We start from the raw sequence: 17,992 nt of genomic DNA, 5'->3' as shown, positions 1-17,992 counted from the left end.
CAGAACAAACTTGAGCATTGCTGAAAAAGTACATTTTGTTAGCGCTTTTCCTCTTGCATTCATTGGGACAATCACAAGAATACCAGCGTCAGGCAAAGCAGCAACCTGTACTCTATGTGAAGAGAGTGTTGATTGGTTGGCAACTGGACTCTGAGTGGTAGGTGTTGCTATGGAGAATGTACTAGTTCATGGTCACTCAGTTAACTGCCAAGCATTGTGTGAAATTTAAACCAGGCAGCTTGACTCTGATTGGGAAAGGCACTGCCCTTTTTTTGTGAGGATCGTGAACCATCGGAATTTTCTTCCCCAGACAGTGGTGGAGGCAGGGTCAATTAATACTTTTAAGGCAGAAGTAGATTGACTCCTTTGGTAGTCAAGAATCTTAGATTATTGGGGTAGGAGGATTGTGAAGTGGAGGCCACAATCAGATCAACCATGATCATAATGAATGGCGGAGCAGGCTCAAGGGGCTGAATGGCCTACTCCTGCTCTTAATTTGTACGTTTGTATGAAAAGCAGGACAATAAAAACTTCTTATCATCATACCTGTTTTTCTGTTTAAGAAGTTGTGTTGTTTGACAAGATGGGATATGCCACAAAATAATGATACATGAACTTTATATCCAGGATGCTGGTTGTCAAGTGCGTTCAATTTATTTGTGTGTGGGACATCAGAACTGAACCTGGTTTTGTCCACATCACTTTGCAGTACAGGTTAATGGACAACAACCAACACCCCAGACCCATTTCGCTGCTATAGAAACAAAACTGTAAATTAGTGCAAGAATATAACGGTGATTGTAAACAGCACATTTAGCTTGATATAAGGTTGGACAGGTGCTTTCCAGTGACCTTGTCAAACAGTTCCACTTGCATTCCATCTGAGTAATATAGGCTTTCATGGTCAGGACTGAAAGTCACTTCAAATTCTTGACTCTGCATTGGTCCTATGGAACCGTTAATCGGAGAGACACTGAAGACACTGTGGTCACCGTAATTTTGAGTACCTGGCAGGACATCAAAATAATGTAATTAGTTATTGCATTTTATTTAAATTTGCGTTACTTCCTTTCTCCCCCTCTCTCCCACTCAATACTCTCACTGGAAATCCTGAATAGTTTTCAAAGATTATTCAGTATTACAGTTTAGCCAGCAAGAGCTGACCAGATCACTATGAGGAGGAAAGCTTTTGGGTCCAGTGCTGTAAAATGATGTTGTAATAATGAGCAATGCCTTCAATTTCTCACAAGCTAACTTCAGACCACCCCATCCAGAATCACAAAACTGTTACAATGCAGGAAGAGGCCTTTTGGCCCATCATGTCTGCACTGGCTCTCTGAATGAGCAATGCATCGAGTGCCTTTCCCCTGCAACCCTGCACATTCTCCCTTTTCAAAAAACAAAAAGATTTATTTTTGACTCGATCGAACCTGCCTCTACCCCTCTAATTTTACTCAGTTTTATATTTGTCTTTACCAATTTTATCTCCTGATAAAAAGCGCATTGGTGAGTTCAGGCTGCAGGAGAACCTGGTTCCATGTGATACCTCATTCAAATTTCCCATCTTCATGTGCTCACCTAATGCCTGGATATGCACACTCTTGGCAGCATTACTGGATGTGAATCAGAAGCAGGATCCCTGTGTAACCAGACAGCCTGGCTCCCACTACCAACTCTCAAACTCATTTCAACTAATTCAGCACAAACAGAGCATTATTCCTCGTATCTTTCAGGTCTATATGGCTCAGCTATTTTCTGTATAATGTTCCTGAACCATTGGCAGATACCAACATGTTGACCAATTCTATTGAGAGGAGAGGCAGTGGCGGCACAGTAATAATGCAATTGGACTAGTTTTGCAGAGACCTGGGCTAATGCTCTGGGAACACAGGTTCAAATCCCACCATAGCAGTTGTTGGATTTTTAAATCTAAGACATAGGCGCAGACTTAGGCCACTCGGCCCATCGAGTCTGCACCACCATTCAATCATGGCTGATTTTTTTCTCATCCCCATTTTCCTGCCTTTTCCCCATAACCCCTGATCTCCTTATTAATCAAGAACCTATCTATCTCTGTCTTAAAGGCACTCAATGATCTGGCCTCCACAGCCTTCTGCGGCAAAGAGTTCCACAGATTCACTCTCTGGCTGAAGAAATTCCTCCTCATCTCTGTTTTAAAGGATCGTCCCTTTAGCCTGAGATTGTGCCCTCTGGTTCTAGAGTGTATTCCAGACCCCAATCACTCACTGCATGAAAAAAGGTTTTCCACATTATGCCTCTTTTGTATATTAATTTAAATCTGTGCCCTCTCATTCTCGATCCTTTCACGAGTGGGAACAGTTGAATCTATTGGTGATGGCAAACAGTCATTTCTCAGGCATTCACCGTGATGGTTCCGTGTGACAGACGAAGGAAAGAATCTTAATAACAGTTGCAGATGGTGCAGAGCATGAATATTGATAAAAGAGAGACATACTGCCGAAGTTCTCATCTTACACTCATCAGAACAAACATAAGTAGTTCAATAAAATATAAGCAAAATACTGCGAATGTTGGAATCTAAAACAAAAACAGAAAATGCTGCAAAATCTCAGCAGTTCTGACAGCATCTGTAGAGAAGGAATAGAGCCAACTTTTCCAGTCTGGATGACCCTTTGTCAGAGCAAGAATTTCAAACTATCTCAATTTGTACTACTGGAGACACATGTGCTGAATGGTTGAGCTGCTGCCATAGAGCAAGCAGTGGGGAACAGTAGGCTTCCCAAGCTCTGGGTAATTCAAAACATGTGCAAGTTTTGAACATGTTTCATTTGTTTGCAGGGAAGAGGTCCCATAAATAAGCCACATTATGAGCTTGATTGATTATCTTAAGCTGGGTGTCAAGCACACCGAGGAAATGTTGACCAATTGTGGAATCATAACTAATAGTAGACATTTTACTTTAGGTTTTGTAAACTCAGGCTTATTAAGTATGATCTATACTCTGTCCATCACACTTAGATACAACTGAGTGGCTGGTTAGGTCATTTCCCGAGGGCATTTAAGAGTCAACATTGCTGTGGGTCTGGAGTCGCATGTATGACGATGATCAGGTAAGGACAGCACGTTTCTTCCCTAAAAGGACATTAGTGAACTAGACAGAATTTTACGACAATTTACGATGGCTTCATGGTCACCATTATTGAGACTAACTTTATATTCCAAATTTATGAATTAGATGTACTTTGACGCTGTATAGGGCTCTGGTCAGACCCCATTTGGAGTATTGTAAACAGTTTTGGACCTCATATCTAAGGAAGGATGTGCTGGCTTTGGAAAGGGTCCAGAGGAGGGTCACAAGAATGATCCCTGGAATGAAGAGCTTGTCATATGAGGAACAGTTGAGGACTCTGGGTCTGTACTCATTGGAGTTCAGAAGGATGAGGGGGGATCTTATTGAAACTTACAGGATACTGCGAGGCCTGGATAGAATGGATGTGGAGAGGATGTTTCCACTAGTAGGAAAAACTAGAACCAGAGGGCACAATCTCAGGCTAAAGGGATGATCCTTTAAAACAGAGATGAGGAGGAATTTCTTCAGCCAGAGAGTGGTGAATCTGTGGAACTCTTTGCCGCAGAAGGCTGTGGAGGCCAGGTCATTGAGCGTCTTTAAGACAGAGATAGATAGGTTCTTGATTAGTAAGGGGATCAGGGGTTATGGGGAAAAGGCAGGAAAATGGGGATGAGAAAGAAATCAGCCATGATTGAATGGTGGTGCAGACTCGATGGGCCGAGTGGCCTAATTCTGCTCCTATATCTTATGTCTTATGGTCTTAGATTTAAAAATCCAACAACTGCTATGGTGGGATTTGAACCTGTGTTCCCAGAGCATTAGCCCAGGTCTCTGCAAAACTAGTCCAATTGCATTATTACTGTGCCGCCACTGCCTCTCCTCTCAATAGAATTGGTCAACATGTTGGTATCTGCCAATGGTTCAGGAACATTATACAGAAAATAGCTGAGCCATATAGACCTGAAAGATACGAGGAATAATGCTCTGTTTGTGCTGAATTAGTTGAAATGAGTTTGAGAGTTGGTAGTGGGAGCCACGCTGTCTGGTTACACAGGGATCCTGCTTCTGACTCACGTCCAGTAATGCTGCCAAGAGTGCGCATATCCAGGCATTAGGTGAGCACATAAAGATTGGAAATTTGAATGAGGTATCACATGGAACCAGGTTCTCCTGCAGCCTGAACTCACCAATGCGCTTTTTATCAGGAGATAAAATTGGTAAAGAAAAATATAAAACTGAGTAAAATTAGTTGAACTGAACCGTCGAATTGTCTGCCTGTAAAATTGCTGGATTGAAAATGACTTCAAATAATTAAGATAATCAAAAAAGCACTTACCCACTAAAGAATCAGATATTTCATCGGGTGCTAAGAATGCTGGCAGCACTTGTTGCTCTCTGTGCTTGCTGTAAGACAGACTGTCTAGCTTCACATTGAACATGACATTAAGGATTGTGGCATTTTGCAGCTGTCAAAATAAATATATTAATAAAGTGAAGCTGAACTCAGAATGGTGGCTCTGCAGGCAACTTTTCCAACACATATCAGCATGAGATTTGTTTTGTTGTATTTCGCAAACACAGTGATGTTTCAATCATTCGGTGATTCCGATTGATGGCTCTACAGGCAGCCTCAATGTCCTTGGGTGGGATTTTCCGGCCGCGCTTACCCCAAGGCCGGAAAATCCCACCCGAGGTCAACGAACCTTTGCATGGTGCCCCCCCCCCCGCTACGATTCCCGTGGTGGGCGGGATGGGAAAATCCTGCCCCTAGTTGTACTGCCAGCTCATTTATAGCATTCTGATAATGCCCACACATTAGGTTGGTCAATCTTTTTGGGCGTTCCAGATCAGATAGGCCAGCACAGCCAATTCATGTCAAGTCAATAATATCTTTGCCATTAAATTTGTACCCATACAACAAAATTCAATAACAAGTTGGAGCTTTTGTCTTAGAATTTTGGCTTATTGGAAAGGAATGTATGTTCAAATATAACAGGGTAGAATTTATGAATTTGGTTGGAATATAAATTCCTTAAACCAATCCTAACATTTCACATTAAAGTTAATCTTATCCTTGCTGTAGTTTATCAAATAACAGAAGCGAGAAAGCACATTATAGATATGCTAATGTTGTGACCAAGGTTAAATGAACTCTATGGGGAAACAAAATGATTGCATGCAACAGCAAGCATATTCCAGTTTAAGGTAATGGGCGGAATTTTCCGTTTTTGTTCCAAGTGCTGGCTCAGGTGGAAATAGCGGTGTGCGACATGCTGGCATTTCTACTATATGTTTGAGCACTTAAGCAAAGCACTTAAGCTGGTGGAGTGTCACACACTGTCAGGGCCCACCTAACCGACAACCTCGGTTTAAGGGTGCCCCGATCACCAGCACTAAAAATTAAAACACAGAATCCCTCACAGAAACGGGGAACCTGCCCATGGAGCTACCCAAAAGAACCCCCCTCTGCCCCCCACCTTCTCTCTCCCCCCACCACCCCCACATTGGGCATGGCTCCCTTGGCACAGCCCCTGGCAGTGCAAGAGGCAGTGCCAGGGTACTGCCCAGGCATGTCCCTCTCCACCTGGGAGACGTTAATTACTTCTGTGCCCCCGGCATGGTCTCTTTGCGTGGTTCACATTGTTCCAGACCTGTTTAAACCATGCCACTCTGTCGTCACGTTGGCGAAGGGGAAATCACAATCTGGAGGGTGGGGAGGTTACGATATAGTGGGGAGGTCTGCTGATGGGATTTAAATGTATTCAAATGAGGTTCCTGATTTTCCTGGGCAAAACCTCATTACATCATGTTGCAAGATCTCACCGGCAAGATTCATGTTTTTGGTTTCTTGTGGGATTTTGCACCCAAGTTGCCATCTGTGCCTATGAAATCCCGGCTAATAGGCACAATTAGTGTTGAATACAAAAATTGGTTTGAGAATTTCAATCTCAATTAAACCAACAAAATATTGCTTTATCAGATCTTCATTTGTAGAATTTGCTATAATAATGCTTCGCAGTAACTTTTAATGACAAAGTGTATATTTGACTTCTCAATGACTCACTGAGATCATTTAACGTGTGGCTGAATCATACAGAATAACCAAAAAACCACATTTGGTTCCCAGTCTATGGTCTACCATCTGACCTTAGCTGCATCAGCATTAGGGGTGTTACAATGATTCTCTGTGTTGTGTGTTAGGGAGGGAGAATCCGTCAGAGTTTCAGTACATGGTTATTATCCATTGAGCCCTGCTTGAAGGACAGACATTGGGCAAGAGAAGAAGTAGGCTTAGCTGACATTCATTGTCCAGGTTCAAGCATCATAAATCTTTACAACAGCAATGAATTAACACATTTGAGGAAAGAAAGAAAAACTCCACTGATTGAAAAAAGTAACTATGATATCACTTACCTGAAATGTCACTGTTCTGCTTTGATTTGCAAGAACATATCCCACATCCAATACGTTTTCTACAGAACATATCACCAATGGGTCTATACCACACCCAGTCAGGATTAGGGAAAGATTTCCTTTGACACTACGGATTTCCAAAGGTTCATAGAACTGTGAACAGATGATGGGTAATTTAAACCAGGGCTTTCAGTAAATACGGATAATTCACTCTATGACTATACATGGTGGAGATGCTAAGCTTACAATAGAAAGATATCCAGCATAAACATTTGGTTTATCAGTTTCAATAAGTAACAACTAATCAATGTTCTATGCAACTTTCATACTCTGTTTATAGAACCAGATTAGCTGGAAAATAACTTGGATTACACTTCTACTTCTTTACATAAACATGTCCTGTTGACAAGAGTATTGGATCAGAAGAATGTAAGACTCCTGCTCCAGGAGTAGGCCATTCAATCCTGCAACACCAGTAAGACCATGGTTCATCTTAATTCCACTGTCCTGCCTGCCTCCCCATAACATCTGACTCCCTTGTAGATCAAAAGTCTGTCTTAACAGCTTGTAGTTCTATGGCTTTGTGCATTTCACCCAATTTAAAATGAATTATCTCACGAAAACAAAGATGAGTTACCATTTTGCTCTTTGCTGGTGTGAAGGAAAAAATGAGATTGTGAGTTGCTCCTGGCTGAAGGGATCGAAGAGAATTTAACAACTCGAAGGGTCCACCAGGCTCCAGGGCAGATGATTTCAGCTGTAACATTGTTCGTTAAGGATTCACTTGGAAAGGACTATTGAAAACTAATGTTATGGGGTTAAAGGAATCTGTAATGTTACTTTGGCTCATTATGTTGTGTATACAGTGCTATATACTGAATTAACATTAAAATATGTAAAGATAAGATAGATACTAGTAAATCCAATAAAGTATTCAGGAGAAACATCTTTACCTAGAGTGATTAGAATATGGAACGTACGATCATACGGAGTAATTAAGGTGAACATCCTTTAAAGAGAAGCCAGATAAATACCTGAGGGAGAAAGGATTGAAAGGATATCCAAATATAATTAAAAGATATAGGGTAGGGGAAGTTCGTGTGGAACAGATGAACTGTAAATGCTACGTAATTTAACAAATGATTGTACTTCTATTTTAAACCTTCCCTTTTAATTGTCAGCTGTGCCTTTATACTACTGCCTCAGCAAGAAGACCCTCATACCAATGATGCTGACCAGGACAGCAAGCTTGGAGATTTATCCTCTGATGTTCTCTTGTGTGAAGAAGCAAATTGCTAACCTTGACAAGATCCCTTAAATTTACATTCTACTTCTCCACAGTGCAGCACATTATTCCCTTAATAAACTTGGCCAAAACTGCATCTTAAGGTGCTCCCTAAAGTATGAATGAAACTTAAATCTTCACTGAGTCATGGAGATTCCATAGCTTATCCAAAATTTCATTGGCACTCTACATCCTGAAGTCCTGCCCCCAATTCTGATAGATCCTATTTACAGCTGCGGGGGGGGGGGGGGGGGGGGGGTGTGATTCACACATGGGGGGAAACTCCAAACCCAGCAAGGTCATTTGAACTCACTGCTGAGTTCAAGAAGGCCCCTTTTTTGTTGGAGTGAGGTCCATTTCTTGCAATGTTTAATTGTACACTTGAATGTGCATAAAAGGTGGATTAGATTTGTGGAACCATCAAGCAGTCAGGTTATTTAAATCCCCTGCTACTAAATTTTGAAGGAAAACACCATACTCTGCCTCGAGTTGGAAGAAAGGGTGTTTGCATTTCAATAGTTGTTTGTTTGTTGACGTAAGCCTGAGGGCTATCATGACAACACTGTTACTTCTTAACTGCTTCCGCCACCTGTCATTATAACAGTGACAGGCTACGCGTTCATAGTTTGACAGACAGCTCCAATAGCTTATTAGCGCATCAGTTGTCTTTCATCTGGAGCTATGAAAACAAATGTTTGTTTTTATCAGGGATTAAGTACTTTAAGCGATTTAACTATATTGAATGGGCTTTTATCAATGGGAGTATTTTTTATGTAAAGATGTCTGTAACAAATTGCTGCCAGGAAGGTGGGTCTGACTCCAACATGCAAAGTCCGGCCATTTGGGGTCATTTTCCCAAGGGAGAGTTGGGAAATTTCACGATACTGTGCACATATCTTGGGACAGAACATCCAAATCAGTAAGTGGAGGACAGCCATTTGATTTGTGTGTAGGTAAGACAGGAGGACCTGCTGGATACCGCCAGGTTTAAGGTACTGACAGAAATCAGGGAGTACATAATCTTTCATTTAGACAATTGCATTAAGCACAAAGAGATGAAAGAAGAAAGGTAAATAAAAACAGCATAAACTCTGGTTAAACCGAAGAGCATCCAATACCTTCAAGAGACTTACTGGAACTTCTGGAGGAGAAAAGTATTACTACAGTAGAAAAGGATACATCCAGGGAACTTTGAGAAATATTCTGAATCTCGATTTTTTTGAGCACTCTCTGTTCTGCAATAATGGTATGAAAGTAAATTGTACTGACTTAAATTTAAAGCATGTGACATGTCTATGAGCAAAAGTGGCCCTATGTTCTAAAGCTTCAACATCAGCCACAGATCCAGTTTGACACTAAATCGACTGGAAGGAAAGTCTGAAAAATCTAGACAGGTTGGATTAAGTAACAGAATGTTTGACCTCAGTCTGTAAAATGTAATAATCTCCGAGAGTCACTGGTGATTTGACCTAAACCTTTGTCAGAGAGGCCTGACTAAGAGAGCAGTTGCTGCATGGAACTGAACAGGTGCAATGGCGAACATTCTGAAGCTGCACAACACGGGACTGAAACTCAAAACCATGGTGAGATTTTCATGTGTCTTCAAGGAACATTCTTTTACAGGAATTCAATATTTAGGATTTTTCTCCAACCCTGACAGGGCTGGTTGTAGATAGAGTGAAGGCTGATGGATCTTGGCCAACCTCAGCACCTCAGCCACTTTTCATGGTTATTCAATCGTGGGGGGCATCAGAGCTGAGGCCTATTATATTCTGACCAGACATCGCGTGTACATTTTCTCGCAAATGCCACCAAAAAACCATCAGAATCTGGAATGATGGCTGATTTTGCCCTTTCTCAGTAAGGGGCACGATAGCCATTGCAGCAATTTTACTGCCATTCTGGTTGAGATTAAAAGGGACAGTGGCAATATGGATACAAAATTGGCTGAGGGACAGGAAACAGAGCATTGGTTGATGGATGTTTTTCTGGCTTGAGGATAGTTTGTAATGGACTTCCCAAAGGGTCAGTGTTGGGACCTTTACTCTTACTGATGTATAGTGCAACCGAGATTTGGTGTATAGGGCACAATTTCAAAATTTACAGATGATATTTAACTTGGCAGCATTGTGAACTGTGAGGAAGATAGTGTAGAACTACAAAAGAACATCAAAATATTGGTGGAATGGGCGTTCAAGTGGCAGACTAAATTCAATGTGGAAAAATATGAAGTGATTCATTTTGGTAGGAAGAACATGGAGAGGCAATATAAAATAAGGGGTTTAGGAGCAGAAGGACCTGGGTGTGCATAGATCATTGAAGGTGACAGGACAGGTTGAGAGAGCAGTAAATAAAGTATGCAATATCCTTGCCATTATTCAGAGGAGCGTACAAGAGCAAGGAGGTTATGTTGAACTTGTATAAGACACTAGTTCAGCCTCAGCTGGAGTATTGACTTCAGTGCTGGGCGCCACACTAAGAAAGATGTGAGCGCATTGCAAGAGTGCAGAAACAATACACGAGAATGGTTCCAGAGATAAGGAAATTCAGTTATGAAGATAGATTGAAGAGGTTGGAATTGTTCTCCTTGGAGAAAAGAAGGCTGAGAGGACATTTATAGAGGTGTTCCAATCCATGAGGGGTTTGGACAGAGTAGAAATGGGAAACTGTTCCCATTCGTGAAAGGATCAAAAATGAGGGCACAGATTTAAAGTAATTGGCAAAAGATGTAAAAGCAACATGAGGAGAAACCTTTTCACACAGCAAGTGGCTAAGGTCCGGAATGCACTGCCCAGGAGTCTGGTTCAATTGAGGCTTTTAGAAAGGAATTGGAGCCGAAAAAGAAGAATGTGCAGGGCTATGAGGAAAAGGCGAGGGATTGACATTAGGTTAACTGGTCATTTGGACAGCCCTGCAGACACAACTGGACCGAATGGCCTCCTTCTGTGCTGTTCACTAATGTCCCGTCCTTGCCTGGTCTGGCAACATGTGACTCCAGAGCCACAGCAATGTGGTTGACTCTCAATTGCCCTCCAAGGGCAACTAGGGATGAGCAATAAATGCTGGTCAGCCAGTGACACCCATGTCCCACAAATGAATTTTTAAAAAAATGAGATCAGTCAACAGCATAGACTGAGGGTCAGATTAATAATCTGGGATCTACATGAATAATGTGGCTCAGTTCCACAAATGCCATTTATTTACTTATCAGGGAGTCAAGGAACATTTTAAATATTCTCAATTAAACTCATCATGAATTCTGTAATTCAAACCAAAGGTAAAACCAGTTAGTTGAGCATTTCTCCTCACCTACTGCAATTGCTCCAAAGTCCACCATATTCTGTTTGTTACCAGAAATGAGTATCAATGGTGGGGGAGCTGTCGGACAATTAACCTCCAGATATAAGGTGTTGTAGATGCTACAAATATAAAATATTAATGGTTACTGTCACAGTGTGCATCAATATAGCTTTAAAACATTAAATTACTAAAAACAATTTAACAGATTTGTTGCACTGGCAAAAATTCAGCATTTTGAATCAGACACTAGTTGTAGGAACTGCCTTGGTTTCATATCTAAATTATAAATCTACCCCATAGTTTATCCTTCAACTAATAACTTTCCCTTTAAACAAGATATTTCAAATATTAATGCGTAAATCTATGAGATTTGTGTAACATGATGACTTTAAAATATATTTTTATATTTCCTGCTATTCTATTGTTCATCTGCCTGTAGTACATATCTGCATCAATTTTAGAATAAGTAGGTAGAAAATGTTGAACTCCCCTCTTAAGTTCGATACCTGTTCTGGCATCAATAACGCATTTCCTGAGGGGATGGTTTTTTTGGGGTCCAAGCAATTACAGGTGATGTTACTGTGATCTTATCCCATGTAATGGTCACTTGGTTATCAAAGATCTAAAGCCATCGTTGTCATGGAGCAAAATTTTATTGGTTCCATTAATTAATTACAATGCTCAAAAAAATGTCACTATTTAAAAGTCACATAACAGATTGGACATGCGATCACAACTGGAGAAAGGTTTCAAGAAAGTGATATCAACAGTTGAAAGGGTCAAGTGATTACTACTGACTAATAAACATAATCATTTTTATTACATGTTCAAAAGCAATCATGTTGCTTTAGTAAAGGTACTATAGAGGGTTATGGTGATAGATTTAGATGAGGAAACATAGGAAATGGCTGGAGAACATCAGCATAGACTGGTTGGGCTAAATGGCCTGTTTCTGGGATTTGTCAAAAATCAAGGCCACGGAAGACATACCCAGCTGTTTCCAGATAAGGGAATGCAGTGAATGCTGAACGGGTTAGGCTAGGACCAGGTTTATTGAAAGCACAATACTATTAATGCTATTGTACCTGTATGGGGGATAAGCTGACTCTTTATGTTCTGTTGTTCGATGTGTAATGAAACAGGGAATGACAAGTGAATGAAACTCTTCTTTGAAACTCCTCAGCAATGAATCAAGAGCTGCGTTGTATTCATCAGAACTGAAACAATAGAAAACAGAGTTATGTGAAAAGAGCTCCTATCTTCTGAATGTTATAAATTAGGTCCGGTCAAAGGAGACAGATTTTATAAGTGCACATCTGGATAATTACATGTAAGGCATTACATATTTGATTGTACACGTCATGTTGGAACAATTTCTACAAAGCAAAAGAATTGTATCAGTCAAGTGAAATGATGATTACAAAACACTAGTGTTATCTTTACAACTTTATTGAAGTTGGGGTTACTGGTTCCTTTTTTATTTGAAATGATAAGTACATTAAATATGAAAATTGCTTATAAAAATAGCTATGAATCTATGAGAAATTGTGAGCATTGGCAATCCAAACAGAGTAGAAACATATTTACTCAGAATACAATAGAAAAGGGTAGTTGTTGGACAGTGTCTTCAAGTGCATGATGGCTCTAATATCTCTCCCGTTCCTTGCCTTGGTGGAGGAGAGGAAGAATGCATTAGAAATGTGCTTTGTGTCCTCAAGGTACCAACAGATTGAATTTGGTGGGCCAGGCAATGAGCGTAACATAGCCGCACCCTCAATCTGGCCCTTAGCAGTTGCTTGCACTGGTAACCAGGACCAAATCAGAGAGTTGGTTGGGTGGTGGGCTTCAGGAAGATGCTTCTCCTTTTCAGGGCCCTGGGTTCTGTCGTTTATGAAGGCTCGGAATCCTACCTCATGATTGTCCTGTGTTATTCTTCAAATTAAAGCTGGCCATGCCTGCCACTTGGAATTTGAACCCAAAAGCCTGTATGGCAGAAGTGCATGGGATTATCTGACCCTATCTTTTTACTTATTCTTTCACGGGATGTGGGCATCGCTGGCTCGGCCAGCATTTATTGCCCTTGAGAAGATGCTGGGGAGCAGTCTTCTTGAACCTCTACAGTCCATGTGGTGTGGGTATATCTGGGGCCGATGCAATTGATTCTCTTGCCATAGTTGTAAGTTAAATTTGTGAAGGAAGGATTGCACTTTTCCCCCCACACTGAAAGCTATTGTGATAATTTCACAACTTCACATTGAGCACAGATTTGTGCGCACTGATCTTTATGTTACTTATAAGTTTCTGTCCAGGCAAAGAATGAACAGAAAATCATGAGTGGTGCACCTCTGAATTCCTGATCTGTGCTTTCATAGAATCAAATCATAGAACTTTTAAACACAGGAGGCCATTTGATCCATCCGCTGGAATTCTACTGCTCTACCTGCCATGGAATTGGAGCAGGCGAGGAGTGGACAGCGGAAATGCTTGTTGACCTTGGGAATTTCCGTCTCGCTTGAGCGAGGTCATAAAATCCCACCCATCATGTCTGTGCTGTCTCTCTATAAGAGTAAGTCTCACACCCCTGCCCTTTCCTCATGCTTCTTCATTTTTCTCCTTTCACGTGCTTATCCCATTCCCTTCTTTGACAGCCAAAGTTCTGTGTCTAGATGACAAAATTCATAAAATTACCCCTCATTTCCCAAAGTGACAAAGATTGTGCAGTAGATGTCATTTTACTTACTTGAGTGGAATGTCTGTTGGGCTGGGAGGTTCAAACAAGGAGCTGTCACTTGAACTGCCATTTTCCTTAAATGGCAGCTTAGAAGCACTTTGGTGAGATTGGTTTATATCTTTCTGTTTCGCCTGTGTTTTCCTTTTGTTCTGCAGGACAAACCAAAGGATATAAATGACTCTTTCTCCCAACTCATTCATCTTCCATTGAGTGGATAGTCTATGACTAAAACTAATAAGGATCACAAAAACTATATCATTCTTGTATAAAAAATGAAATTAAAACATTTTTTTACTCTTTTTGTTCTTTTTCTGACAGTTTTCTCTCTTCATCCAAAAGCATTGACTTCTCTGGTAACTCCCCTGTGACCTTCTCTAATATATATGACATCAGGCAATGCACATCAACAGTCTGGTAGTCAATTGCACAGAACTTCACATATAGGGCTGATCTTCTGTCTGGGTGGAGTGGCGCATTTTGGTGTGTGAATAGCTGCACTTTGTTCTTTTTTGAGGAAATCCTATTTCCCTCCGTACCATTTTCCTCTGGCCTTTTTTACTGGGACCTTGCCGTGTTCACAGTTCCAGAGGCTGGCTGTGGCAGGCTGTGGCACTCTCGGGTCTTTGACACGTGAACCCACTGGGGAACTGGCTGGCACATGGACAAAGATGAGGATCGGAGATAAAGATAAATGACAGGAGCAGAAAAAAACATTCCCCAAGTTAAAACAGGAGCTGTGGGGAGTAGTCTGGAAGCATAGTGGGCTTGAAAGAAACTGGAGTTCCGAGGAGGAAGCTGGAGGTTGGTGACTCCTTATTGCAGGCCTTTGGAGTGTGGTGTTCTGCTTGGCACAGCTGAAGTTCTGAATGTGTGCTTGGAAGGTGGCGATCTGGGGGAATTGCAGAAGATGAGATTGAAGGTGGAGGTGAACAACACACTAAAACTACTTTCCGTTTCCCACATTGCCTGCCAGTCGTCACCTGTTTTGTGTCGACGTATTTTGTCTTTTTTGCCAGAAGCATAGTTCTCAACGGCTCATGTTAGGCGGGTTAACAGCTTATAAAATATAACAACCTAAAGTCCTACTCAGTACTCACTGCCAGCCTGCAGAGACAAAGATCACAGTCAGAGCTGCTAACAACTGTCTAGAGGAAACAGGACAATTTCTAAACTCTCCAAATGCAAATGTAACATATAATTGGGGCGGAAAAATAATAATCAAACCTTCAAAACTGCCTGATGAACACAATGACTGCAAAACAAAAAAATAACCTCTTCCTTTCTTAGAGAGAGTGAAGTAAAGAACAGTTAAGTACTGTCACACTGAGTGATGATGGAGGAGAGAGTTGCAGTGCTGCAGCTGTCTCAGAGTCAGATTTAAAACTGACCACACAATGTAGACCTGAAACTGAGCTTGGTACAGTGGGGGCAGGTCAGTATCACTATGTGGATGTGTGGACAGAGGAAATGTGGAAGATGAAAAAAGTGACCTATATCTTTGGCTAGATTGTGAAGATAAAAAACTTGGGTGCACTGTATGTTCAAATACTGGTTGCTTATCGCCTTTCACATCCAAGGGATTGAGACTTCTGAATGAATGGCATTTGTACCAAGCATCATACAATGGATCTAACTGGATTGCATGCTTAAAATCTCTCAGGAAAAAAAAATTGTACAACATAAACTGTCAAAAGCTCACATCACTGCGCTATGAGTCGCTGAAAAAGCAGAGGAAGACACTCTTGGAGAAAGTAGTGACAACCTGAACACATCTCACTAAAAGGCCACTTGTGCAGCTTTCCATTCTGCATATTGTTCAAACCCAGTAAGGAGTCTAACAACACCAGGTTAAAAGTCCAACAGGTTTATTTGGTAGCAAACGCCACTAGCTTTTGGAGCACTGCTTCTTCGTCAGGTGGGTGGGTGATCTCCCACTCACCTGACAAAGGAGCAGCGCTCCGAAAGCTAGTGGCGTTTGCTACCAAATAAACCTGTTGGACTTTAACCTGGTGTTGTTAGACTCCTTACTGTGTTTACCCCAGTCCAACACCGGCATCTCCACATTATTGTTCAAACCAACAGATTTTACTCTGACCACTTTGGCTCGGTGAAACTCAAAATGAAAATGGGGCTGACGTTGGAATTGGATTGCATTCCTGCTAGAGTGCTGCAGGAATATTTGATCACATAGCTACCAAGCTGAGGAAAAAGGTTTGCCAGCATATCAAAGTAAACAAGGGTAAAATTTTGATTTTCATTAATGAATCTACGAACCTAAGCAGCAAAACTGCTCCAGTAATTACCTGAAATGCGAAAGTGATGAGAAGAATGATTGATTTTCCAGATCAAAAAGCTGATACAATAGTTAAATATCGTGACTGTCTTGTGGAACATGGTTTTGATGACTTCTACCTGAAGCAGCCTCTTGTAGAGGTTTGCAAGTGATGGAGCGAGTGTTATGCTGGGCACCAAATCCAGTGTAGCTCTCTGACTAATGGAGCTGATATTATTATTTGGCAATGCCTGAACCATAGATTAGAACTCGCAGTGGGCCATTCGGTGACAGAAGTTAGTGGAGTGAATCATTTCCATTTATTTATGGACAAGTTATATTGTGTGTGCAACACATCACCTCAAATCAGAGGCAACCAGCAGAATGTGGTGCTAAATTAGAACAACACGTTTCCAAAATAAGCTGCATTTTCAGCACCAGATGGGTCGCAAGTTAACTTCCAATAGTGTTGGCTGTGAAGCAACTATGAAGCATTAGCGCTCATTTTGAACAGGCAATGAAAGATGAAACAAGTCTGCATCTGACAGGAGAACCTATGGAAGTCCATTGAAGAAAATTTCCTCAACAGTTTCTCTTAGACTTTGCTCTGGCACGTTACATGGACTCGGCATGGTGAGTGTTTGCAGAAACCCATTAGAACGATTATGTATGCAGACAAACTGATCTGACGGAGCATGGGCTTTTGCATTGGCTGAAAGATTGACCTAGCATGGAATCTCTTGAGGCTAAAGATACAGTCACACTGGGAAAGTCTGGAATGGTTTCATTATGGAGCAGCAGTAAGATTTTTAGCATTTGTTATCAGCATTTTCTTATCAGTCTTGTTAATAATTTAGAAAATCCAATGCTCACAACAATGTAATTGAAAGGCTCTCGTTCAGCCTTGGATGCCCAGTCCTGTTATGCATCTCTGATCGACCAAATGGGCATTCTTCGCGAAGACTATTGGCCAGTTGAAATGCCACCAGGTTATAGGGAATCAGTAATATCTTCTCTCTCCAGCAGTTTAAATTGGCATCTACTTCTGTAATTGATGCATTCAGAGAATATGTGGAGGAAGCTGGACAATGCATTCCCCAGGATTTATGACCATTACTAAATTGCACACAAGTAATCCCAAGCAACACTGCAGAATGTGAACGAGGATTCAGTCAAATTAACTTAATTACAACACCAAAGCACTCAAGAATTCTCACAAGCCGGGTATCAGCATTGAACTTCCCCACAGCCCCTGCAATGTATTGGGATCCAGCATCACATGTCACAACTGGCTGCAATGTCACCGATTGGCAGAGGACCCGAGTACAAGGTCGGCCTAATCCTTTAGCAGAAATGTGGAACCAGACCCGCTGTGGAAATTATTATGAAGTGTTGATTGCAGAAATTCAAAAAATGTTATGGTATCGGTTTTTGAAAAATTGTGGTGATAATGACACTGCTAAAAACGTCTATTGATGAATTTACTATGTTAATTTAAGATGAAAACTTTTTCACCTGAAAAAATTTACAACGCTGATGAAACAAGTCTGTTTAGGCAGGTCCATCCCAAAGAAAATGTTAGCAAGAGCTGAGGAGAATGCACCAACGGGTGTTACGGATGTTAAGCATAGGTTGACTGTCTTTGGTTGTTCCAATGAGGCTGGGGCACACACATGTAAATTGGTTGTAATTGGGAAGAGAAAATGTCCCAGGAGCTTCAAGGGTGTTCAGACATTACCAGCTCACTATTATGCCAAGGACCTGCGTTCTGATTGGTTTCACAACTACTTTGTACCAGGGGCATATGTGAATTGTCGGGTAGCTGGACTTAAAAGAAAAGCGTAAACTTATGTTACGGTTGATGTGGAGTTGCCGGCGTTGGACTGGGATGGGCACAATAAGTAGTCTCACAACACCAGGTTAAAGTCCAACATGTTT

At 41.3% G+C, this 17,992-nt stretch overlaps 1 protein-coding gene across 1 annotated transcript in view; it reads right to left on the bottom strand.

Moving 5' to 3' along the window:
- The window catches only part of cfap74 (cilia and flagella associated protein 74), a 216,799-nt gene that overhangs the window by 7,021 nt on the left and 191,786 nt on the right, over positions 1 to 17,992 (bottom strand). The window contains 8 exon segments of the mRNA XM_078239710.1: positions 853 to 1,007; positions 4,389 to 4,518; positions 6,467 to 6,619; positions 7,104 to 7,223; positions 8,931 to 8,986; positions 11,061 to 11,170; positions 12,137 to 12,268; positions 13,792 to 13,931. Coding sequence (XP_078095836.1) covers positions 853 to 1,007; positions 4,389 to 4,518; positions 6,467 to 6,619; positions 7,104 to 7,223; positions 8,931 to 8,986; positions 11,061 to 11,170; positions 12,137 to 12,268; positions 13,792 to 13,931 — 996 coding nt within the window.

The sequence above is a fragment of the Mustelus asterias genome, chromosome 22, assembly GCF_964213995.1.
Source record: "Mustelus asterias chromosome 22, sMusAst1.hap1.1, whole genome shotgun sequence".
Classification (NCBI taxonomy): Eukaryota; Metazoa; Chordata; class Chondrichthyes; order Carcharhiniformes; family Triakidae; genus Mustelus; species Mustelus asterias.
Note: the sequence above shows the minus strand (reverse complement) of the source record. Positions and strands in the feature narration are given on the sequence as shown.